Raw genomic sequence first — 24,617 nt, forward strand, 5'->3', positions numbered from 1 at the left:
TATTTTTCCATGTTACAAACTTGTAAATTGATTATAATTATTAGATATCAGAGTTGCTATCTTCGCTTCTCCTGTTTCTGTGTTCGCTTTTTTTCTTTTTCTTTTCTGTCCAGAGCTTTCTGTTTCTGGGTCACTCTGTTCTGTTTGTCTCTCTCCACCTTACTCTCGTGAGCTACCTTCTGCTGGTCTCTCAACACCCGTTGCTCCTCAAGCACAGACGAACCGTTTATATTCTCAAACATATCACCAAAATCTAGTGCATGCGAGTGAAAACAGACAGGTTAGAAGTATGACATGCACAATGACACTTAGCCAACAAAAGGCCTCCCCAACAACTTTATTGCCCGGCTGTTCAGATAAAACTTACATTAAAAATCACAATTCGGTGGATTGTGCTCACCTGACTGTTTCTGTGTAGCTGCAGTAGCTGGTAGTCTGATCGGTTCCTCACCATCTACACACAAGGAAAGGACGACGTATGTAACTTGAGCCTCACCTTAACAGTAGTGCATACTATAATACTACTGAGTACAGTAATACAAACACAGATGTTGACCCCCTCACCCTCATACTCTTCACAGCCATACTGGGCTAGTAGTTTGTCTTTCTCTGACACAGATAGACCAGGAGCTTTGCTAGCCACAGCTGCTGCAGTTCCCTGTTTCCTGTTTGTTGACGTGGGGGGAACGCTGCCGATGCTCGATAATATGGAGGATGATTGTCCTTCGGTTTTTAGCTCAATCACTGCATTGAAGTTTCAATAAACGCACTAGATACTAGTATTCGTTTCATACAATTTCTTACTTTTCTGTTCTTTCTCTACTAGCCACCGCTGTGCTATTTCTTTACACAGTGTCTCACAAGTTCTCTGATCTTCCTACAAGGACTGATGTATTGTATAGCACTCATACCGTTCATCTCTGTATACCACGCATCCAGCCAGTATGTCTGTCAGTGTTTCCATCACTTCCTCTCCATTACAACCCTCTATAGTATCCAAGGAGCCACTAATATACTCTCCAAACACGTCCCCATCCACACTGTTGTTGTTGAGCAACTCAGTCAGCCAGGCAGTAAAGCTATCAGCCATTTGTCCGGCCGAGCCAAGGGTATGCTATCTCGCGAGCACGTTGTGCTTGTGCTGCTGTTGAGATGTGTTAGTCTCGCGGGCCAGTGAATGAGGATTAGGTTTTTCTCTAGCCTCGATTCAAGGCCGATTTTAATCGGCCTGGAATCGAGGCTAGTTTTTCTCCTATATACCCCATCTTATAGCTAGCCTCGGTCCCAGGCCAATTTGTTTTGGCGGATTTTTTTAATAGAACGAAGTAGCCTCGACTCCAGCCCCTTTCTCAGCGGCTTGGAATCGAGGCTAAGAACAAAGTTGAAAAATACAGCCTGGTATTGATTGTATCTGGGCGTGGGCAGGAACCGGAAACTAAAGCAGAGATTCTTCACATTTTGTTTCCTGCTTTTTTTCTGTAATACTAAAGGTGTACGTAGAGGCATTTTACTCCCGTAAAAGTTACAGTAATGTAGCTCCGTGTCATGTTCTCAAATTGAAAAAAACTAATTGTGTAAAATTCGAAAATTTGTAGGTATACTAAGTACGTCCCATAGTATACTAGCCTCGACCCCAGGCCGATCCGTCTCCAATTGAACGCTAGGTCGCTACGTATTTTTCAACTTCGTTCTATTAAAAAAAAATCGGCCTGGGACCGAGGCTAATAGTATACCTGCTCTGAGACACTTTTCCCATGTACTACCCATGTACTTCCCCTGTAGATCTTTATCAACTAGTGTCTAATAATCTTTTAGAGCTACTATTATGCAAAGTGATGAGAAAGTGAGCTCCAAAGGGGGTGTCAGTACACTCTACAAACCATAACAGGTCCGTTCCCAAGTCCTTCAAATGCCATCTCTTCGATCACACAATACAGATAAAGATAATTGTGTTCCACTTTCTAATACCTAAACTGTGTCTTAGAGTACTTCAAACTAGATTACCATGTACAGTAAGAGCAGGAGAGGTACGCAAACTTTCTGGACTTCGGACAAACGTTTCATGGTGCTGCTACTACTTCACTGCATTAAGAGCTGGAAAATATGCTTTGTTCCATGCAGTTATAAACACACTTTAATTCTGTGAAACGTACATGTTATAAAATTATTTCATATTGGAGATAGAGGTACATAAACTGACAAATCGATGTTTTTTCACACAAATCAAGCTGAATAAAAGAAAGCTCGGCACTAACATAGCAGCTGTAGCTATCAGTAGTGCTGGGTGTATGTGTGCACGATGCCTGATTGCTTTGAATTCCTCTTTTAGGCCCCCTACGAGAAAAATAAGCAGATATAGGGATCATTGTGTACTTTCTTGAGCGCAACTCGCCTCCAACCGGAGGGTGTGACGTCACACACTACATTTACCTAGCATCACGTGGGGCGTTGCCTATCCCTTTCTAGGCCCTGGTAAATTATGCTCTTTTTTCTGCCTATTATGCTTTTGAGCAGTGCCCCAAATTCAGCCTATTATGCTTGTCGAAAGAACCCATTATGCCCCATATTGATGTCATAAATAATCTTTTTTCAGCAGTAGTAACAACTCGTTATGTTGTTGTACATTTCAAGAGATAATTTCATTTGTAACATAACTAAAGATTCTTCTAGATGTAAAAAGAAAAAAACACATTCAGCAGCAGCAGAGGAACGTTGTATTTGCACCGAACTGACCAAATTCAAAATTTTAACCCTATTATGCCCAATTATGCCAGCATAATGACCTAACCCCAAATTATGCCAGCATAATTAATTTTGCCAGGGCCTATCCCTTTCTTTTTGTATCTATGATCTGAGGTATAGTATGTGTTGAGGTCGAGGATGTGTAGCTCACTGCACATGCACAGGCACAGGCACAAGTACAAGAAAAAGGGGATTCTGTTCTTATCCTGCATCTTGGCTATTCTAGTCTGGAACAATAAAGAGAGGCTAGACATTTTCCACAAGAGCGTCATTCAGCTTGATCTGGCAGTTGACGGAAAGAACATGACAAAATCAACAGAAGTGGAACCTGAAACAACTACTACAAGTTACAATGGGCCTGTCACTGAATCTATTAAAAAGCCACCCAATAACACGCCACCAATGGTAGATTTTGTTGTTCGTTCAGCATACATCGACACAAGGGAAAGAAATGGTCACAAAAACTCTACAGTGATATTTGCAGAGACCTCTAAAGATGTACGCAAGTTTGGGCTAATCGTAGGCTGTGGTGTGGACACTATTGATGCCAAGGAATACAAAGTTAAGTCTCTTTACTTTCAATGGTGGATTTGGGATTTCGTGGGATATCTAACACATGAAAATATAATGATTACTTGCTATGACCTTGAAGCCCATGAAAATAGCACGGCTTTCATTGTTTATCATCCAGCTCCAAACTCAACTGAAATATCTACAGGCACTGTTAAAATTACATACTCACCAAAAAGAAAATACGGTAAAAACAAAACGGTTGTATGTACACAAGCCTTTGGTAAACCACCTTGGCTGAAGGAGTGGCTATTGTATCAACAAACTATTGGAGTTGATCTGGTTCAAATGTATGTTGAAGAAACTTTCATAAGTGACAATGAAAATCAAAAAATTATCAAAGGCTTTGTTGAAGAGGGTTTCCTTCGAGTGGATTACTTTAAAACTTATTTCAATTCTACACAGATTTACTACCATTCTCAATTTCTACACAACCACGACTGCTTGTATCGCTACCAAGGAGTATATGAATATGCACTATTTTTCGATACTGATGACTTCTTTATCCCTCGCTTGCCAAATAAAACTTTTATTCATTACTATCTCAACCGATTCCTACCGAAAGATAACCAAGCAACAGTTACATTTCATTGGTTGAGCCTATTTCCAGAATGTGGCCTAACTGAACCGAAAGAAAGTGTTAAAGATGGCAATGTAACACAGTTACTCAAAGTCAAACAATACTGGAACACCAAGAATTTTAAATTTGCTTGCAGACCACATTTGACAACTTTCATTAAAGTTCACTCTGGTCGTGCCTACACCAATGGTACTACATTTGTACCTGTTCCTGATAGCAACATTGCATATGTGGGACATTTCAGAATAGGCATGCACGATGCACCAAGCTTTCCCAAAACTGTTACTTGTGACACACTGTTACATAAAAAACTATAGCAATACACTCTTGTACAGTAATTAAATATGTCTGATGTCATGATGTCATGTGTTACATACATAATTAGTTAATTGTCAGTTGTATTCAGTTTTGCGACATTCTAATTCTCTAGCAAGGAACACTAGACACTACTTACAGGGGCGGATCCAGGAATTTTGAAAAGGGGGGCAGTTTAAAGAAAATTTTTACTAAAAAAGGGTCAACAGTTTTTTTAAAGCTCAAATCAGTGCTGATTGATTGATGACAGTATGACATACATAGTAGTAGACTGGAAACCACTCCCTTCGCTTCTGAGGACTGGCTAGCCTCTGCCTCAATTCCAGGCCGAATCGAGGCTAAGGACTAGTTGGGCGTGGCCCCACCCTGGCGCGAACGTAGGGTTGGGCTGCTTAGCTTTAGGGTGTGGCTAAGCATAAAATGATTAATTCCAAGTGGGCGGTAACCACAAAGCTCAGTTAGAATGCTACTGCAGGAGTCATTTTTGCATACCACTAGCTCTAACTGACCTGGCGTATTCCTGGATCAAGCTGGCTTGTCTACTATTGTTGCATTTTAAAGAGAATTACTAGTTACTGACTCGTTCATTAATGAGCCACGCCTTCGAGCTTCACACTTGAACTCTGCAATCTGATTGGGCTGCAAATTTTTTGCAGCAGGAACAAACCTGACATTGCAGCATAGATAGTAGAGGAAGTTAATTGCCTGTGTTTCCAATCCACTATCTATGATTGCAGTGGTGCCCAACCCTACGTTTAGTTGGGCGGAGCTGCAAGCCTATCTGGAATTTGTTCTGCGCATTATGTAGTACTGCTATGAATATTATTATTCTCAAGTGGGTGTTAACCGACTTGATGACGTGTAAACCACAGGATGGCAACCTGCTCAACTAGCTAAGGACTGGCAAGTTGCCGTGTTGAGAGTTGTCCCAGAGGAGGCTGGAACCACTTGACCTTAGCTAATTAAGGTCACTAATTGGATTTATCCAAACCTCTCTTGCAGACTACTTCAAGCCTAGTTTTTAGTGTCTATCAGTTTAAAACGTTATTTTTTAGGGGGGGTCAAATTTTGTTTTCGCCAATTTTGCTCAGAAGCAGAGATACAATCAAAAGTCTTGCTCTTGCACTAGCCTCGATATCATGAGCGGCTTGTTCTCGAGGTCACTGCATACTGGCTTTGAGACTTGTATCTCTGCTTCTGAGCAAAATTGGCGAAAATAAAATTTGACCCCCCCTGAAAAATAAGGTTTTAAACTGATAGACACTAAAAACTAGGCTTGAAGTAGTCTGCAAGAGAAGTTTGGATAAATCCAATTAGTGACCTTAATTAGCTAAGGTCAAGTGGTTCCAGCCTCCTCTGGAGTTGTCCTGTTGGAATGCAATTAGAACAAACCACAAAATGCGTAATGCGTGGGTGATATTAGTTCAGCCTCGATAACAGACCGCCAGTGAATGTACGGGGGCGGGAGAAAAGGGACTGGTGACTCTGGGCTACAGCTTGTGTAGCCTCGATTCCAAGCCGCTGAGAAAGGCAGCCTGGTATACACTGTTTACGCATGCGCCAGAATCTGGGTAATCGTAAATTGCAGTATATTTATCAGTATTCTTATTCCGCATTAGTTTGTAAAACATTGATATCCGTTTCATTTATAATGATGTCATTGAAAAAAGAAATCTAGTCCAAGTTGTGTAAGGTAATGGCTGCTACCTTGTGACGTTACATTCTTGTGGCAGCGTGACATTCCTCACGCACTGGGACTTTATTCGAGCTGGTCAGAAAGGGGGGGGGCACGTGCCCCTTATGCCCTGCACTGGATCCGCCACTGACTTACAGGGCTCAGGCAGAGCTTAGTTGGGCGGAGTCCAACCAACGCTTCGCTCATGGTTGGGTATCAGTACACGTAGCAGTTTTGTTCCAACTCAGTCTGCCCTAAGACCCCCAAGTTTTCAGTATTTGCAAGACAAGACAGGAAATACATACCACAAGTATTTTAATGGTATTCATAAGGATGACATCACAAAAACATTGTTTTAATGAGATTCATAATGATGACACCCTACAACTCTGTCAGATTGTAGTGAAGGGTGATTTTTTTCTGAATTTCCAAAGCTCATAACACAGACCATTTACTGAACTAGAACCTGTTACTAGGAGATAAATTAGTTCAATATGGAATGTATTGACTCAGCAAGTTTGGACTGGATTGAGATAGTGTGAACAGCTTGCGCAAACTCTCAAATTCATTCATTCATTCTGAATAATCTCTGTGGTTGGTGGAACTCATGGCTGCATATCTCCAGATGTGAATGGAACCAGAGACTGCCTAAAGTATCAACTAGTGCATCTGATGCATGTGCATGCTTAGCAGCAAACTAGAAGGCTTGAAGTCATTCATGAAGTGTTCTATGCTATTGCCAAGTTGCGTATTTATTTCAAAGTTTGTGTAACTGCTTTACAAACACCATTCATTTGTATGGCATTTACCTTGAATATGTTGTAATTTAGATCCTTTTGATTTGATCAACCAATTTTTAGCTTGCTACGTTGATGGTGAACAGCTTGCTCAAACTCTCGAACTTTCCGCAATCGTTTTCACAACTTAATGCCAGTTTGACCCAAATTCATATTTTAAAGTGTTTATCGTATGTTAAACTGTCTTCTTATTACATATTTCAACTTAGATAGCTCTAAAAACCTTTACTTTTATCAGAAACAAAGAAAAACTGTTCTCATTAATATATTCATGAGGCAACTTGTAGCACTTCCTGTCTTACAACATTTGGGGTCTTAGGGCAGACTGACTGCAAGAAATTTGCAGCCCAATCAGATTGCTGCGTTCAAGTGGGAAACCTTACAGCTCAATTTAGCTGACAAGGCGAGCTGGGACACTGTATTTCTCTGGAGAATGCAGAAACAGCTCCTGCTGGATATCTAGGCTACTAGAAAAGAAGCATAGTCTATCTTAGCATCTATGAATGAAGCTTTAACAGTAGTATCTTTGTATTAATTAATTAAAAGGACTTGTCTTTGTTTTAAGTTTTGTTGTGCTACCAATAAGATTAGATCATTAGTTTGGACAAAACCTGTGTTATGTATGCCTTCTTTGGTCTTCAAAAAAGCTTCTCCAGAAGTCTTGGGGTAGTCTTATAGCTGGCTGTACCTCTCCTTGTGCTAGATGTCTAACTATTATGAAAAAGTTTATTTCTGCCTGTACTAAATCTTGTATTACAGGCTACAGTATTCTTCTACTTTCTCTAAGAGTCTGAGGTCTTTCTTGAATTCCAAAACAACTATAGCTAGATCCAGTCAGCTAGAATAGCCATCCAAATAGTTAATTGATTTCTTTATATTGCACCCCTGAGCCATGCGGTTGTCAGCCACTTAAGATTAAACAATATTCATACTCTGTCTCAAGTACCAGTGGAACAAAACTGCTACGTGTACTGTGTTTTGCAAGTTGCTTGTCATTGTGCACAGTAAATGGGCATTGTCTATAGTACTACTGAGTCTGTAGTAAAGTGAATGTGTCTATTCAGCAAAAAAAATTAATTTGCTAACTTAGTTAGCTAAGCTGTTAGTGTATAGGGTTGAATATTGGGTTTGATAATTTTGCGCATGCGCAAACAGTTAGCCACGTGGAATTAGTTATTGGACACGCCCACTCGTAGGAAGGCACCTGATGAGTAGGCGGAGTTGTCCAATTTCTAGCCGGAGCCCATCCACGTGGCATAGCAATGATTATGGGCGTGGCATCTAGCCTCAATCTTCATCATGCCTCTCAAGCAAAGATCTGGAAAAGTTAAAGAAACTAACAAATCAGTACCTGCTGAGCCTTCTGACAAGCCTGGAGAAGAGTCCAAGGAACAGAAGCAGCCTAACCCACCCACTGAGAGGCAACAAAAGAGGGGAGGAAGATGCTCATCCCTGCTGAAGAAGTTTGGGTACTTTTCTCTCATCATCATTGTCCCTACTGTACTCAACTATGCTGCTCTCAACCAGGAAGCTAAGGCACTAGTACCCGAAGGTCAGCAGGTCATAATGGTGGATGGTAGATATTGAAGATGTGCACTGTAAACAGCATTGGAGGATGTATTATTCATGCTATAAAGTATCGTCATAGCACTGTAGTCAAGTCTATTTATTCGCACATGTAGATGGAGTACTGTATGATATTGGATGGGGCCAGAAACTACTCTTACGCTGTACTGGAGAGGGTCTGCCCACAGGTGATGAGTATCCATAAGTATAATTATGTAAGGCTTATATATGCATGCTTCGCTATGCTGATACAGTTGTGTTGGAGGCGCCCATTGGACAGAGCTCGGATGTATGGAGTCTAGTGCAGCCTCTGCTGGCTAAGAGGACAAGAGTGAGTGCTATGACAAGTTGGGAGCATATAGAACTACATAATTATGGGAAAATACGTTTGTAGCCTTTATAGTGATAATAATTATACCAAGGCCTCCTAGGGGGTATTATATTTTTTCAAGAATCATCAAAGGTAGTATTTCATCTAAAAATGTACTAACCTCTTTTACAGCTGGTCCATCAACGTCTTTTTTATCTTGCAGGTGTGCTTGTATGACCGGGCTGGTCTTGGTTTCAGCGACAGAGGACACAGGGTTAGCAAGTTATGGCCCTTCTCCCGACATTGTATATATATCAGTATAATTATACAAATGCTTTATAATCTTAGAATATATCAGAGTATGCTAACGACATGAGTGAGGCAGCCCTGGACAGAGGCAGGACTGAGGTGTCCACTGTTGAAAGGTGCTCAGAGCAGCTGTAAATTAAATAAAGCCCCAATACTTTAGAAAACTGGACCCATTTTTGCTAAATAGTGTGAATTCACCTGAAGGGTTAAGGTCTATTTGCTTTAGTTTTATTGTTGCTATACTTGTTGAAGTCTAACCCACCTCTTTTCTTCCTTTATTGTCTCCCAGGATGGCGGACGATCTTCACCGCCTGCTCTCCTACTCTACTAACCAGCCCAAGCCACTGCTACTGGTGGGTGTGGACTTCTCCACCTTCATATCACGCTTCTACACACAGCTCTATGAACAGTGAGTGAGCTTACACAACTAATCAATGTCTATGACACGTAGACCTGGCCTGACTGTTGTTCCTATAAATGTAACATAATTAATTAACTAGCAGCTATTTCCTGTACATGTATGACTATAGCATCTCAGTACCGTTACATAACTTGCGTATACCTCACCCTTAAGTATAATTATGTGCTACATGTATTGAGTTATTGTTTTTTTAATCCACGTAAAGTGAAGTTGCTGGACTCTTCCTTATCGACCCTGCAATAGAGAACCTCTTGGACTTTGATCCCTCGTCTGAGACCACACCCACTAGCACTGAGCAGCCCGAGTCGTTAGGATGGCCTGAGTTCTGGAACAGCAAATTAGTACCCTCAATTCACGGGAAGTGGCTCTCCTCGGCAATAGGATTCACTAGAATAGCCGTGATGGTTGGGCTCTCATCTGCGCTTGAAGAACCAAGCCTGAAAGAGATATTGCCAAATGATGTGATTCTGAGAAAAGTGAGTAACTAAATAATGGGCTCTCAAAATCACGATCATGTATATAGTTGTAGTAAGAAGCTAACTTATTCTTCAGTATGGGAGCTTAATATTATTGTTAGCAGATATAAGACAATCAGAAAATGGTACATATAGCTGTGAATTACAGTCAGCCTTGAGCTAACTTTGATGTGCTAGCTTTCATGCCCATGGAATGTATTAATTTTTCCTCATAGAAACACTTTCTGTGTCAGCCGAAACACCAATCTTCAGCATACGAAGAGATGAGACAAATGAACCGATCCATGAACCAAGTCAAGTCAGTAGCATATAGTTGTTACTTGTATAGTTCCCTCCTATTGACTGTACATACATACATACAAGCTTGCCTGAGCCTCTATCTTAATTTGTAAAAACTAAATATATATTTGTCACACACAGGACTGTACTACAAGTGAAACCATTTCCCAGGGACCTCCCTATTGTAATAGCAACCTTCAAAGACGGAGACTCTTCTAGCAAACTGAAAAAGGTACAAGTATAAATTATGTAGATATGTGCGTGTGTACAAACTATTACATAACAACTAGAGTCGTTGTAGTTGGCATCTTAATTAATGCTGCATGCATGTACCCCTGTATTCTAAAGGGTATCTTTATGCAGTATCGATCCCCCTTGTTTTCTGTATCTTCTTCTGTATCACAATAATTATTGAACTTATAATTATTACCTGATATTATATATAGAGCTCATGCACATTTCTCTCTCGATCTCTCTCTCTCTTGATCCCAGACCTGGACAGCTGGTCAGAACATGCTCTCCCAGACACTCCTGCCCAGCAGTAAACACATCCTCCTGCCAGGAGAGGACTACCTCTCGCTCTACCAGCACTCACAACAAGTCGCCATTGCCATCCTCTCGGCAGTAGAAAACTGGAGAAAGAAATCAGAACTGCCTGCTTAGAACTAATGTTGATCAGTGCACGGAGATAATCATGGTTTTAGTAGGGTCATTTTGATTTACACATGTACCGTTTACATATTCAATTTCACTACTTCTTTTGATAATAATTATGTATTATAATTATGTGCATTACACTGTATATACAAGGACAATTCAATAATTATAGTGACTTGTGAGATGTGAATAAGAGAGAACAATCGAAGTTCTGATCGTAGAAAGAACATAACTTTGTGGTCAATTTAGGAGAGAAAAAAAACTAATTGTGTAAAATTCGATTGGACAATAAAATGAAAAAGGCAGGGATTGGCTGCCACAGAGAAATATTTGCATATAATATCTTACAAAACTAGCATACAGTTGACTGGTAACAATATGTGGAGAAAAAGCGAGCAGGTTTTTGTATGGGGGCTTGTATGTGTAGTAGTTGCACTAGTCCAGTGTTGGACCCGACCATCATCCACTCATAGCTGCTCTCGTTAGGGCTCCACACCACCTGTGTGTGTGTGTGGGTGTGTGTCTGTGTGTGTGTGTGGGTGTGGGAGGCTAAGCTTTGTGAGTGTTACATAGACAAGTCCAAGGCTGTCTATTGAACACTCACAAAGCTTAACCTTAAAATGGAAGGCCAGGCAGCAGGGTCCCTCGAACAATTTGTGTACAAAACAACCCCTACAAAGGAGGCCAGCCACCTTTAAATACTGACCAAAACTTATGTTGTAAAGAAGTTCCACTAGTACAGAATTAGGGACAGTTCACCGGCCAATGAATGAACACACCTTGGTGGTAGCTTGCAGAGGAGTGTCATCAGGTAAGAGTTGACTGTGTCTCTGGAACACCTCCGTCCCGGGGGAAGGAGTGAGGACGAGACGATGTGTCTGTACCAGCTCAGAGATGGGCGGGGCAGAGGAAGTGGGGGTAGCCGTGGGAGACACGGGCTCTCTGTGGTTCAGCCACACAATCTAAAGGAAGGGATGTTCATACAATTGATTTGTTATGCAATCTTTGGCCACCACCATACACCAGGTGACTTTCAGGCAATTCATTGCATACAACCACCAATGTAGGCAACGATTTGCCTGAAAGTTGCCTAGTGTATGGTGGCCTAGTGTATGGTGGCCTGATGTATGGTGGCCTAGTGTATGGTGGCCTGATGTATGGTGGCCTGGTGTATGGTGGCCTGGTGTATGGTGGCCTAGTGTATGGTGGCCTAGTGTATGGTGGCCTAGTGTATGGTGGCCTAGTGTATGGTGGCCTAGTGTATGGTGGCCTAGTGTATGGTGGCCTTAAGGATACAAGTGAAACAAATGTTGTCTGTAACACCAGAGGATGGACACAATAACCCAAACGCCCACTCACCTCTCGTTTAATGCCTTTCTTTCGTGCTCTGTCGATGATGACATTAGAGAGGTGTAAATGAGAGGGTAGAGTGACCATGCCCACCTCCCCACTGTACGAGCCAGCCGCCACTCTGTCCGACCAATGACAATAGCTCACACTCTGCAGGGAAATAATTATACGTAATATCTAATTTTGAAAACACATGGTGGTATGTAGTTCAATTCATCTATCAAAATGTTCGACTTTTTACGTAATTGTGACTCACGGTGATAGGTGCTGAGCAGTGGAGGAGGTTCTTGGAGGGTCTGCTCCCACTGGAGGCATGATGGTAGGAGAGACAGGGGACAGGGGAGTTAGCTGCAGCTCCAGCTGTGCCATCACTGTGAAACAGCACCTCGTTCCAGAGAAGAGGCCACTTGGAGCTCAACAGCATACCTGAGCAATCATGAATGGTGGTGTTCTAGATTTAGTTGAGGCATTTAGTTTCATCAGCATATGCATACATTAGCTAATTGTAATAATAATATTATAGGCTCCTTAATCTCTTTACTAGCTACACATGGTATGTACAGTAGAGACATTGCCACTCAAGCTAGAGCTAGTGATGAACTGCCACTCAAGCTAGTGATAAACTGGTTATACCCTTTTCCTGTTTCTCTAGAGGTGAGTAAGGCTGTCGCAAGTCCCACAGACAACCACACTTGTCATAGCCACCTGAGGAGACAAGAGTGTACTTAATAGTTTCTGGATACTTGTTTGAATGTGTGGCCTTCTACAGAACACTAGTAAAAGTGCTAAGCATACTGTCAAATCAACGTATATGCATAGCTATATACTATGACATGGCGTTCTGACCTGTGAAGATATAATTGTGATCATGTGGGCACCATGAGACAGTCTTGCAGGGAGCCTTGTGTGCAGTCAGCTGAGTCATGGGGTGGATCACCAGACCCTTCTCTCTGGAGCAGAGTGCTGGAAGTGCCACACACGTGTTCTCCAGGTCCCACACACACACCACTCCTAATGGCAGAGGATTACGTTATAATAGACAAGTCCTCACAAATACAGTGAATATAGTGGGGGGGGGGGGGGGCAGAACATTGCACACAGTCTTGTAGGAGGGCCCGGGAAATGTTTAGATGAATGAGATCGTATATCTGATGCATTCTTAGGCACTATAATTTAACCGAAAAATTTTCCTTAACTGAAAAATTTATTGTGGAATGTCAGTGCTGCATTTTTGGAAAGTATAGAATTCATTCTTGTTAGATGTTTCCTTGCATAAGCTCTAAAGGTTGTACTAACCATTTGAGTATCCGGCCGCTATCCGAGTGTACTTGTTACCAGGCAACCAATCCAGACAAAGACACTGACCAAATTCTGACCAATCAGATATCCCTGCTCCTGAGGGCACCAGCAGTGCAGCCTCGCTCTCCAGGGACACGATGAGGTGGTTTGGACTAGTAGCTGAGGCTTTCTTCTTTTTGTTAGCCTTCTCAGAAAACTGTTGACTCAGTTCTTCCGGTTGGAGTATCCTGAAAGTGTACAATCATGTAGATAGTAGATTGATAAACTACAGATACGTACTATATACTAGCTCTTTAACTTAGATCTGTAACTAGAGTTCAAAGCTTAGAAGGAGAGCTCATCCAGATGGTATGCTCAAATACCAAGTTTAGAATGGGCAATAATGTGATAATTTTTGGAAAAAGACCACGGGCTATTATACTTACACTAAAATCCTGACAGTTCCATCACTGCAAGCCACACCCAGCACACCCAGTCGTTTCCCCGCCCCCCTACTGCCAGACCACCTCACTGAGGGACACCATTTCATGTCTCTGATGACACCATAGTTGTGAGCTAGCCCCAGGACAAACTGGGTAGTTGGAGTGTGCCCCTTCTCATTAGTGAGAGCCCCCACCTTCCAGAATTGAAGGAGGCCAGGTTGAGTGATGGGATACTTGATCTGAAAGGTCTGAGAGAAAAATCACAGAAGAAAGTAAACAGACAAAGTTGTAGTATATAATTTATACAGCATAAACTTCTACTTGTGAACTGAAACAGTGTACATACACAGGTTATAAAGAAGTACATACAAGCTATCTAAGGAGCAATCTCCGCACCTCATCCAGGCCCTTGTATGCAGCCAATGCCACGTAGTGTTCAGTTGCCTCTCCCTCCACTGGCAGCCAGTCCATACTCCACACTGGACCACCTGTATACATCACCGCCCCCGTCACACCCTCACAACCCTCACAGGCACTGAAGAGTGAGAGGGTGTGGGGCTCCGTCTCCTCTGACTCTGCCTTAGTGGCAACTATGAATGGCATAGACTGTTTGCACTCAGGTAGGTACATTGCAAGGTCACTATAAGGGACAAAGTACATGATAAAGTTATGGTCTTGCCAAAAGCACACAAAAAAGTACAGTGTATAGTTGTACAGAAGAAAGTAATGGAAGGCTAATATGAACAACACTAATAATACTATATACACACACAGCAACTATTTGTCACCTCTTAGAGGAGACCTTCTTCCAGTGTTGAGCCTTGACAGTCCACTCCTCCCCAGCCAGTACCTCTCGTCCCTCGTACAGCTGAGACCACACCTCCCGTACCTTATCCCGATATCCTCCATAGTTAGTAGGCACGTTATGGACCCACTTGGCCGCAAGGTGAGCTTTGTGCGAGCGACTAGCACTGATGCTTTTTTTAGGGGGATCTTCAATTTCGTCTTTTTCTGCCTCCCAGTCGTCATGGACATCACCGTCCGAGTCATCCGGCTCTTCACCAGGTACATACTCGTGATCAGTCACATTCTAGTGTTGTGTGTATGTGGGTGGTGTGTGTGCGGGTGGTGTGTGTGCGTGTGTGTGGGTGTGGGTGTGGGTGTGTAGATGTAGTTCAACATGCATGGTCTTTAATCAAGCCACAGCACGAAAAAGAGCATTTTTTACTTTTGAATCGAGACAATCTAACTAAGTCCAGCTAGCTAGCAAAATTTTCCTTCTGGAAAAAATTTCAGTCCATATATACATGTAGTGATGATTTTGTTTTACACGTATAAGTTTACGTTGCTGCGTAAGATGAGAAAACTTTCCCAAGCAGCAGCTGTATATATAATACATGTGTACAGGTAGACTCACCATCAGCTCAGGGTCTTCGTTTGGATGCTTGCCCTTGATGTGATTCTCAAACCTCTTCACTCCTTTGAGGACTTGTTTGCAAACAGGGCACTGGAATTTGTTAGGGTTGGTGTCACGATGCCTGGCCATGTGGTATTTGAGTCCTGGCAATGTTTTGAAGGTCTTCTCACAGCCCTGTGCATGGAGACATAGCATAGCATAGATTCGGCTATTAGCTTAAGCTATCAGACATACACAATGCGTTTTAAACTGTATGCAGATACAGGCAAGCCCTAAAGACTATAATATGACATTTGTATCATACTTGCTATTATTATACACTGTTGAGCCTATAATTATAGTTGACAGTGACACCAAAATCACCACAATGTCCCCATTGGTGCATGACTGTCCACATACAAAACAGTACTGGCAGTAGAATGGAAGCATCACGCCCCCCAAAAAAGAAACCAAATATTACCTCATGAGGGCACTCGACAATCTCCTTTCTGACGAAGGCAGCCCTAAGCTCAGCGGTGATGCTGACCACACCCACTTTCGGTGCACTCGGTGAAGGGGAGGGGGTGGTGATCTTAGTGTTGCTGCTAGACGATGGGAGGGAGGCACCCGGAGTGTCTACAGGAATGATCAAGGCAGCCATTTTCTTAGTGGCTTTGGTAGCAGCCCTGCGTGGTGGGAGGGGCTTGGAGGGATCCCGTACGGCTTCAAGGGAGGGAGACTGCAATGCGTGTGTGTGTGTGTGTGTGCGGTATAATGTATACACATATGCCACACACACTGATCATCAAGCAAACAAACAACAGTTACAGTATACAAAACTAAACAATATTATACATGTACATAGCTATATCGACCTAGTACACCATACATGTACATGTAGCGTAAATAGAGTATCTTGAACGTCCATAACTTTAGTTCTGTTAGTTCAATAACGTTAATTTTATGATTTTCTGAAAGCTTAGAAGGCAGATGGCATGCTCAAAAACCAAATTTTGAATGGACCATAATTCTCTATTTTCGGGAAAAGACCATGGACTATAACCCATGGTATTTTGTCAAAAACAGGCCAAAAAATATACTTTTGATTTTTAATACATCATCTGAAAGGCCTCTCTCTAAGCTTTCAGAAAAACATAAAATTAAATTTATTGGGCCAACGACTAAAGTTATGGCCATTCAAAGATGCTCTATTTAACGCTAGGTATAAGCTTTATCGTCAACAATAATTTGAATTCTCTATAGTGACTACAAGAGCATGAATGCTTCTGTTGTTGCTTACCCTCGAGGGTTGAGGTGGAGGGGAGATGTGGGTGTAGCGGAGGTGGTACTTTAGTCCTGCCTCGGACCTGTATTCCTTGTCGCAGTGGGGACATCGCACGGTGAAGGACTCCTCATCCTGAGAGGGAGGGGGGGGCGGTTATAAACTGATACTTTTACCCATTCATTATGTAACATATTCATACTTCAGCCAAATTCCATGTAGTAGTAACTTAGCAACTGACATGTGCAAGTGTGAAAGCACTAAGTGTACGCAACCACATAATTATACTATCCTAAAACATATGTACACACAAGTAGTTACCTTGTTGCATCTGTTCCAGTGGTACTTGATGGCCTCCACATTGACAGCTTTGTACTCTCCACACTTGCAGCATATCACAGCCTTGGCAATTTTGATGGCCCTCCTCCACACAGGGACACACTCGGCCATCGGGGTGTTCGCCTGAGCGGAGATACAGATACAAAGCATGTACACGTGTATACAGGATCTATGGCAAGACTTAAAGTTGCATGCTAACAGGCACAAAAGAATATGATATTCCACAGTTACTTTTTGAAGAGAATTTCAAATATTATTGTTTCAAATTGAGCATAGACAAGTATAAATATATAGCATACATGTACAAGTGCACAGAACGTTGACTGCGTGTATATGTAACTCACATCCAGCTGTATGGCATGTACAGAAGCGATGTGATTCACCAGACTCTTCTTGCTAGAGTATTCAGCATCACACTTGTCACACTGGAACTTCTTGCCTCCAGTTGACTTGCGTCCTTTACCGCTCCCCCCAGAGCTAGGCCCAGGCTCAGACGACACATCACCTGTCTTCTTAGGTCCTCTCTTCTTCTTAGCGGGGGAAGGAGCAATGGTGGAATCAACAACTGGTAATGAATCCTCTGGAGAGAGTTGAGACTCAGAGATAGCTTGTTCAACAGTGTCCATTTCACAATGTTCTAAGCTCAATGGCTTCTCGGTTGCTCTTTGTCTAGATCTCTTGCCAAGTTTCATCAAAGTTTCTTCAACCACCACTGAGGTTTCTGCAAGTGAAGCTTCCTTATCATTTCCCTTTGTCTTGGCATTGGACCTTGCTTTCTTCTTGGGGGAAGGTTCTGTCAAGTCTATACATTGAACAGAGGCCGAGTCTTCACTAGTGGTGGCAGCCTTTGCTCTGCCTTTACCACGAGTTGATTTCTTTCCTTTACTAGCAGTTCCTTTTTGCAGTGAGCTAGCAGCAGCCATTTCTCTGCGTCTCTTTGTCGGTCTTGTCTTGCTTGAGCTTCCGCTAGCTACTTCCTCATTGCCACTGTCCGATGAATGACTGTTATCGTTTGAGTTGGATTGGTTAAAATTCATCTCTAAGGGCATTTTTGCCTCCCCCAGTTCTGGCGTTGCAGCACAGTGTCGAGTATCCGCTGGTTTGATTGTTTGGGTATTGTCCGGTTGAAAAAGGCCAGTAACAGATGAAGTAGAATCCCTAGTGTTCAATTTTTTCACTGGAGTTTTGGAACTGGGATTATTTAACAAGGTGTGTATTCCAATATTTGAATCAACATTGCGTCCAGAACTTGAGAACAGGCTCTGACTTACTTGCAGTTTTGGAGATTTCTCTGCCACATGTAAAGTGCGATCGACTGAGATGGACTTGGCTCTCCGACTCTTTGGTGGTACAATGTCCCGAGTAGGCACAGGTGTTTGTTTGGGTTTGCGTCCCACCTCTTTATCTAGATACATCTTAAGTTGTTTACTCATTTTATCCTCCGAGCTAATTTCAGCGCTACTGGCCCGAGATTGAGAAGTGACTTCAGTTGACGTACTACTAGACACTGTTGATGATGACTGTTTCAGTTTGGCTTGCTCTTGTTTTCGAGCTTTCTCAAAATTAGACTTTAAAGTTGCTTTGTCAGTTTTTTCTTTCGTTTTTGTCAGAGGAGGTGGTCCATCCAACTGTGTTAAGTATTGAATGCCTCCTGCAGTAGTTTGAGTGGTGTATGTTGCTGCACTAGGTTGCATTATCACACTGACTTTCTGTGAATTATCGCCGGCATCAGACATAGTCAAATGTTGTGGCTGTGCCTGGATAATCTGGTATGTCTGTCCGTCCTGTGTGATATACGAGGGGCTCTGTTGGGGAGCGTACTCCAGGCCCAGAGGCCGGGTCCCTTGCATTAGCATCATGCCTCCCGGCTGAACACTCTGGTAGCCCTGCACTTGAACTGAATTAGTTGGAATGCCTTGGATAATCTGAATGGGGGCCACGATGTTTTGCAGTGAGGATGGCGTCCCGTAAGTAACCATACTCGATTGAGATGGGGAAGAATTTGTGATCGAGTGGCTGGACATGCTAGAGGAGCTCGACGAAAACTCATATTGTGTCATTTTCATTCCTTTCGTTGAGTAGGACGAGGATTGACCTTTTGAACCCCTTGACGATCGAAAATGAGCAGTTGTAGAGCCGGTACGAACAGTGGTTGCTTTCTTGTCCTTTGCTCCCCCCGTCTTAGATCTGGGAGGTCGTCCGGGTCGTCCGGGTCTCCCTAGGGCAGGGGCTGTGTGTGTAGGCCCGGTCGTCTGGGTGGTGGTCCACGATGGACTAGAGGGGGAGTTAGATGGGAGTACTATATGAGGATAATCGGTCACGTCTGATGCATTACTGTTCTTAAGTAGAGGAGGAGGCTCGGGTAGTTTGTTGCTGCTGTGTCGAGCTGAGTGCTCAGACTTGACTGGCAATATCAGCCCAGGAGGTGGTTGAACGTGTGAGGTGGCCTTGTATAATGACGTTGTGTATGGCTCGAGTGATTTCTCCTCTGAAGTAGCATCGGGTGTTTTAATAAGAGGCGGCATCTGTGGTAGAGCAGGCTTCTGCTCTGCCTCCGTCAATAAAGGTGGTGGAAGGGAATCCCTATTAAAAGTTGACGGTAAACTCTCCATTGAAATCGGCTCATAAACGTCATCCTTCACGTCTCTATTCTTCGGTGGTCTACCTCTCCTCGGAGCCGCACTACGAACTCCTAAAGTCGGACCATTTGATTTGTGTTTCTGTTTTTTCTTACTAGCACCGTACATATAGTCATCGTCAGAATCAGACAAACTATTACTGCTCCTATAGCCTCCAAATACTTCCTCTTCGAATATCAACTCTGTGCTGTTGTATTCTCCCTCGCTTTCAGAATCAGAGGACATTCTTTGCCAGGTGAGTGCTTCCTCTCCTAGCTGGATGATAGTGCTCGGTTTAGACACATCGTCTGTGGGTATGTTCTCATAGATGTGGTACTCTGATAGGGGTACCAGGACTTCCTTTACAGCTTGAGGGCCCAGTTTTGGTGAAGGAAGGGAAGTGAACATCTGTGGAGGAGGGGAAGGACAGAGATATACATGTGACATGTGACATGGTCAGACAATAGCTTTGTTCTAGCAAGTTGGTACGAGAATTTACAGAACTTGCTAATACGCCACCAAGACAGCTGAAACAATGCAGGCCTACTATTGTGTTTTGCAGAAGCTAGAAGATATCTTTTATGGGATGAAAGCATATCTCACCTAGTAAAGCTGATAAGTGAAACTAGCAACCAAAAACACCTAAAGCGATTCTTTAGATTAGAGTGTACTTTAAATTAATTCTGAAAGAGTGTTTAGAAACCATTAAAACTTATACCCAAGTGCCTACTGTACCCAGTGCTTATTACTACTTAATGCAGTGGAAAACCAGCTGTAAATTTAAGTGAAGTGTCTTGATATACAGTAACTCCATATTTACATGTATATGCTCACCACGACATTCTGCAGTATCTCCTCAGGAGTCTTGTGCGGTGTGTATCGCTTCCTTCGAGAGAAGCTCTTCTGAGGTTTGTGCCCTATAGGAGAGCGGTTCTCCCTCCCGCTATCACTCAGCTTGATCTTCTTACGCGGGTGAGGGGAGTGGTCTTGAGGGACTGGACCCATCACTAACTTGGCTGGCAGTGTGCCTTTGAAACCACCACCTTTGGAAGGCTGGATGTCAATTAGCTGGGTGGGGAATCAGAAGGAGCAACCATTAATATAATGTTTTGCGAGCATTAACATAATATTATGCGAACTTTGATCACTTCGCAAAAACCTAAACTGTTACTGGTAATGACACACTATCCTTGCCAGAACGCAATACTTATACTTAGATTGTAGAAGGGTGCTGATTTGGCTCATTTGCAAAGGTTTTTCATCAGCACAGTGTACCTACCACACTGGCTACACACAGGGCCTGTGTGGTCAATCAGAGAATATTATTATCCTTTTAAGGCAATAATTATAACCAGCCGTGGTAAGTGGTCTACATGTATGGAAATGGCTCGTGTTCTTTAAATTTAAGGTAATGGTACAAACTTATTATTGATTGATTCTTCTACATGTATGAAATTACATTTTGTGTAATTTGCAAGTGTGCAATGAGGCACCACAGTAGATGAATATGATTAACACAGCAGCGTATAGTCTACATGTAACTCGTCACTAAGAAAGCTTTCAATAATCTTCTGTCATGCAATCAGGAGATTTAGAGGTCAGAGGTCAATCACATGACTGGCCACGTAACCAACGTACCTTGTGCGTCTTCTTAAGATGCCAGACCAGACCAGTTCGGCACTGAAACTTCTTCCCACAGAGCTCACAGTTGAACTCCGGAGGGTTGGCCTTCCCACAGCGGACATAGTGGTACTTCATACCATTCACTGTAGTGCACTTGAAATCACAGTCCTATGGTAACAAGGGAGAGAGAGGGTCATAAGTATGTGCATGACAACTGGCTCACTGGATCTGATGCCAAAACATTAATCAGAATACTATTGTTTTATTGCACCTACTGACTATCAAGGTGGTATAATTTTGAGAACACATGAATGGGCAATCAAATCACTAATATCATGATATGACTAATTCCAGAGCTGCTAACAAGTCTCTTCAGTTATAATCAAACGTACTATTACTAGACCCTAACCTTATAGTTGGGGCACTTTATTATCTTGTTTTCTTTCATCTCATGTCTCCACACGGGTAGGAAGGACTTGTACTCATCCTGCACACGTATGTATGTTAGAGGCCGGCCATTATAGCAATGCATACAACAACCAAGTAGGCAAAGTGTCTTCCTCAGCAATACTTTATAGTATACAACATTAGACTGACAGAAACAGAAATGACAATTAATTATTGTGTCACAGGCACTCCCCACAATCAAAAGACCACATCTTATCAGCTCCAGAACATCTGTTAACATTTGCTTACAAAGAGAAATACGTTAACAGAGAACATGTGATCCTACCAATATAGAGTAGACACATAATTATGATCAAATGTGAAGCACTGTTAGTGGCCTATACGCAGCCTGAGGCCATATATACGTATATACATGGCAAGCTAGCACTTGTCAGATGCAAAAAGTTCTACTGACCGGGTACTCAATAGAAGGAATAGTGACGTATTTAGTTGTTTTCTTCCCCTTTCCATCCGTCCCCCCGTCACTCTTGGGTGTGGCTTTAGAGCTGGGAGATGACTTCTTCACAGCTGGTTTGGTTGACACCTCTTCCTCATCGTCACTCTGGGAAACTATCATCAGTTTCGGTGGAGATGGGAAGTCACTCAGTTCCAACGCAGGGGGTGGTGTTTTGGGGGGAGCAGTTGCCTTGGGAGTGGGGGGTTTGGGAGGTGTGCGAGTGGGGGATTGCTTTAGCGAGGGTGGGTTGCTGGAGATGTGCATGGCAGACATTGTGTTCAAGGCAGCTGAGCGTTGTGGTCGGGAAGGGCTATCACTCTGTATGGGGGAGGCAAGGTAGGCATAATGTTAATATTTAGCAAAATAAGGACAGGACAGATGAACAATCAAATATTGCATTGGTACACACATAACTATTCAATCCACCACGGCTCTAGCCACAGGTTAATACCAACACATTCCACTGAAATGTCACAGAAATACCACTGACAAAGCTTTCACCAGACAACTTTTAATGTTAGTGAGTAAACATGGTCAATGGCTGGGCCCCATATTTACTACCCTAAACCTCAACAAGAGTGAGTTAGGGTCACTCAAGAAGCAGGTCACTTCAATCATGTATATACAACCAGGAGGAGATGAAAGCTTATACTGTTTTGAAATGCTATCAAATTGATAAGATGCAGCATACAGATAAATATTGACCTTGTTGTCTTCGCTAGGCTCATTGATATGCGAGCTAGCCATGTGATAATTGAGACCCGTCCTGCTCTCGTAGGTTCGATCACACTGGTCACACTTGAACCGAGGGGCATTCCCCGTGCACCTCTCATAGTGGTACTGCATTCCTCCAACACTGCCACACTTGGATTGACACCTCTGCACGGACATTGTAACGTGTACACAGATGCATTGACAGCATTTAATATTCATTGGTACTGTTATTCAGCTGAACATGCTATTAATGATTGCACAATGTTTATTTAACTGCACAGCAATCAACAACTTTAGTAGAAAAATGATAGTTCAACTAACCTCATAATTGGGACATTTTAGAAGTAACTTTTTGTTTTTCTTTAAAGCTGCTTTCCATTTTGCTTTCAACACCAGGAGATGTTCCTGCAAACAATATCACAATGTGAAATATTCCATCCAAATTAGGAGGTAATCACTGTCACATATCACTGGCAATACAAGTCATTTGTTACATACAGATGAAGGATATGGCGAGTGTATAAGTGTATGAAACTTGTATCAACATTAATTTTGCACATATATAGTCCTGTGTGTGTGTGTGTGTGTGTGTGTGTGTGTGTGTGTGTGTGTGTGTGTGTGTGTGTGTGTGTGTGTGTGTGTGTGTGTGTGTGTGTGTGTGTGGGTGGGTGGAGCTAGCTTACTCTGAAATCTTCTGAATCGTTCATTTCTTCAAAACTGCTGTCAGAGTCAGTCATCTTGGAATGTTATAACTGTACGAGAAAACACGACAACAACATTTAGTACACTTGTATCAAGGTGAAGAGATAAAGCTAACAACAAAGCTGACCAGCACAATAACAGGAATGTTGTAGCTGGTTTATAAACATTCTAGACCCAACAGAGTTCCTTTGACCTCACAGACTGAGAATTAATGGAAAGAAACCACAAAACCTCAAACCTCACGAAAAATATGGAGTGTTTGAGTCTTCTCTTCCTCCTTCAACAAAGTACCTCTTAGGAATGAAACGAAGCCTATACTTATGAGATGACAAAGCAACAATGTATGTCTAGCCTCTAAGAAGCACAAGGTCTGTACACTGTATAACAGTCGGTGGTTAGTGGCTGGGATGTGACAATGATAAAAGCTTAGAAGAAATTCTTGTGGGGCCTAAAAATATGAAAGTGTAAACAGGTGACATTATCCTAACTATGAGAGAGGGAGAATAGAGGAGAAACTAACATGCTTCAGTCAATGTGAAAATGAATGACAATCACTATAATTAAACCAGAAACTACAAGTATTAAACCTACGACATTTCCTAGGGGTAACTATATAGGACTGGGTATGTGTACAATGAAAGAGTGACAAGGGACCTAATAATTGCATAATAATAATGATTGTACGCATGTTACAATAACCTAGTACCTATATACCACACCCATAGTTATACTATTATGTAACATAATTATAATCGTTATCTGCTTTAAAAAACACCATCCTATTAACGTACTTAGAAGCCGACCGATATCAAGATCTCGCACAGAATGACAAGGAATGATGAACATTCCAACAGTGAGAAAAGAAAAGGAGTGATGGTGGCGTCACTACACCATTATATAATATGCCTTCTTCCTTCAATATCGTTCCCTTGTTGTCTATTAAATTCATTCGAGTCTTCTTATTATTATAACTACTTTTAGGTCAAGTTTTAGCTATCGAGGAACACAAGTGGACCATAAAAACCCCCCTCAGGGAAAAAATGCCCTTGGCTGAGGAGCTAGCTAGCTAACTTACTTTACTCAGTATAAACACAAAAAATGCGAACACAGAAGAGGAACATATCAGGTAAAAAGCAAAAGCAAAAATAGAGCGAAAAAAAGGAGAAGGAAGGACTCGAACTCACCTTTGAAACTTTCTCTCGCTCTTCGTTTTTCGCCGTCTCTTCACAAATTCCATCAGGGGGATATTAAAATAAACAGGAAATTATTGG

At 42.4% G+C, this 24,617-nt stretch overlaps 4 protein-coding genes across 4 annotated transcripts; 2 read left to right on the forward strand and 2 right to left on the reverse strand.

Moving 5' to 3' along the window:
* Positions 1-56: 56 nt before the first annotated feature.
* LOC135331541 (coiled-coil domain-containing protein 43-like) lies at positions 57-1,181 on the reverse strand. The gene is made up of 5 exons (XM_064526742.1): positions 929-1,181; positions 805-877; positions 565-744; positions 401-454; positions 57-253 (listed from the first exon to the last, which is right to left on the reverse strand). The coding sequence occupies exons 1-5, from the start codon at positions 1,088-1,090 to the stop codon at positions 57-59; spliced, it is 666 nt and encodes a 221-aa protein (XP_064382812.1). The 5' UTR covers positions 1,091-1,181.
* Positions 1,182-2,807: 1,626 nt separating this feature from the next.
* Positions 2,808-4,303, forward strand: LOC135331535 (uncharacterized). Its single transcript, XM_064526735.1, has one exon. The coding sequence runs from the start codon at positions 2,881-2,883 to the stop codon at positions 4,207-4,209; it is 1,329 nt and encodes a 442-aa protein (XP_064382805.1). The 5' UTR covers positions 2,808-2,880; the 3' UTR covers positions 4,210-4,303.
* A 3,627-nt stretch (positions 4,304-7,930) lies between these two features.
* Positions 7,931-10,826, forward strand: LOC135331249 (uncharacterized). Its single transcript, XM_064526340.1, has 10 exons — positions 7,931-8,231; positions 8,362-8,433; positions 8,500-8,576; positions 8,779-8,829; positions 8,904-8,980; positions 9,154-9,273; positions 9,491-9,761; positions 9,977-10,059; positions 10,182-10,272; positions 10,533-10,826. The coding sequence occupies exons 1-10, from the start codon at positions 7,979-7,981 to the stop codon at positions 10,701-10,703; spliced, it is 1,266 nt and encodes a 421-aa protein (XP_064382410.1). The 5' UTR covers positions 7,931-7,978; the 3' UTR covers positions 10,704-10,826.
* Positions 10,827-10,846: 20 nt separating this feature from the next.
* LOC135331232 (uncharacterized) lies at positions 10,847-24,604 on the reverse strand. The gene is made up of 23 exons (XM_064526319.1): positions 24,531-24,604; positions 23,328-23,396; positions 22,966-23,049; positions 22,636-22,809; positions 21,889-22,248; positions 21,436-21,513; positions 21,042-21,194; positions 20,238-20,471; positions 17,130-19,811; positions 16,768-16,908; positions 16,465-16,581; positions 15,646-15,903; positions 15,186-15,359; positions 14,557-14,858; positions 14,165-14,408; positions 13,772-14,016; positions 13,344-13,573; positions 12,894-13,058; positions 12,681-12,752; positions 12,304-12,473; positions 12,057-12,197; positions 11,477-11,659; positions 10,847-11,196 (listed from the first exon to the last, which is right to left on the reverse strand). The coding sequence occupies exons 2-23, from the start codon at positions 23,379-23,381 to the stop codon at positions 11,050-11,052; spliced, it is 6,408 nt and encodes a 2,135-aa protein (XP_064382389.1). The 5' UTR covers positions 23,382-23,396; positions 24,531-24,604; the 3' UTR covers positions 10,847-11,049.
* Positions 24,605-24,617: the final 13 nt, after the last annotated feature.

Source organism: Halichondria panicea, chromosome 2, assembly GCF_963675165.1.
Source record: "Halichondria panicea chromosome 2, odHalPani1.1, whole genome shotgun sequence".
Taxonomy (NCBI): Eukaryota; Metazoa; Porifera; class Demospongiae; order Suberitida; family Halichondriidae; genus Halichondria; species Halichondria panicea.

Coding starts and splice junctions, on each gene's coding strand:
- LOC135331541 (XM_064526742.1), bottom strand. CDS start 1,090: ATGGCTGATAGCTTTACTGCCTGGCTGACTGAGTTGCTCAACAACAAC. Junction 878..928: donor ACATACTGGCTGGATGCGTG/GTATACAGAGAT, acceptor CAGTCCTTGTAG/GAAGATCAGAGAACTTGTGA. Junction 455..564: donor TGGCTGTGAAGAGTATGAGG/GTGAGGGGGTCA, acceptor CCTTGTGTGTAG/ATGGTGAGGAACCGATCAGA.
- LOC135331535 (XM_064526735.1), top strand. CDS start 2,881: ATGTGTAGCTCACTGCACATGCACAGGCACAGGCACAAGTACAAGAAA.
- LOC135331249 (XM_064526340.1), top strand. CDS start 7,979: ATGCCTCTCAAGCAAAGATCTGGAAAAGTTAAAGAAACTAACAAATCA. Junction 8,434..8,499: donor TGGAGAGGGTCTGCCCACAG/GTGATGAGTATC, acceptor ATGCTGATACAG/TTGTGTTGGAGGCGCCCATT. Junction 9,274..9,490: donor TACACACAGCTCTATGAACA/GTGAGTGAGCTT, acceptor ATCCACGTAAAG/TGAAGTTGCTGGACTCTTCC.
- LOC135331232 (XM_064526319.1), bottom strand. CDS start 23,381: ATGACTGACTCTGACAGCAGTTTTGAAGAAATGAACGATTCAGAAGAT. Junction 14,017..14,164: donor CATACAAGGGCCTGGATGAG/GTGCGGAGATTG, acceptor TTTTTCTCTCAG/ACCTTTCAGATCAAGTATCC. Junction 12,753..12,893: donor TCACAATTATATCTTCACAG/GTCAGAACGCCA, acceptor TTGTCTCCTCAG/GTGGCTATGACAAGTGTGGT.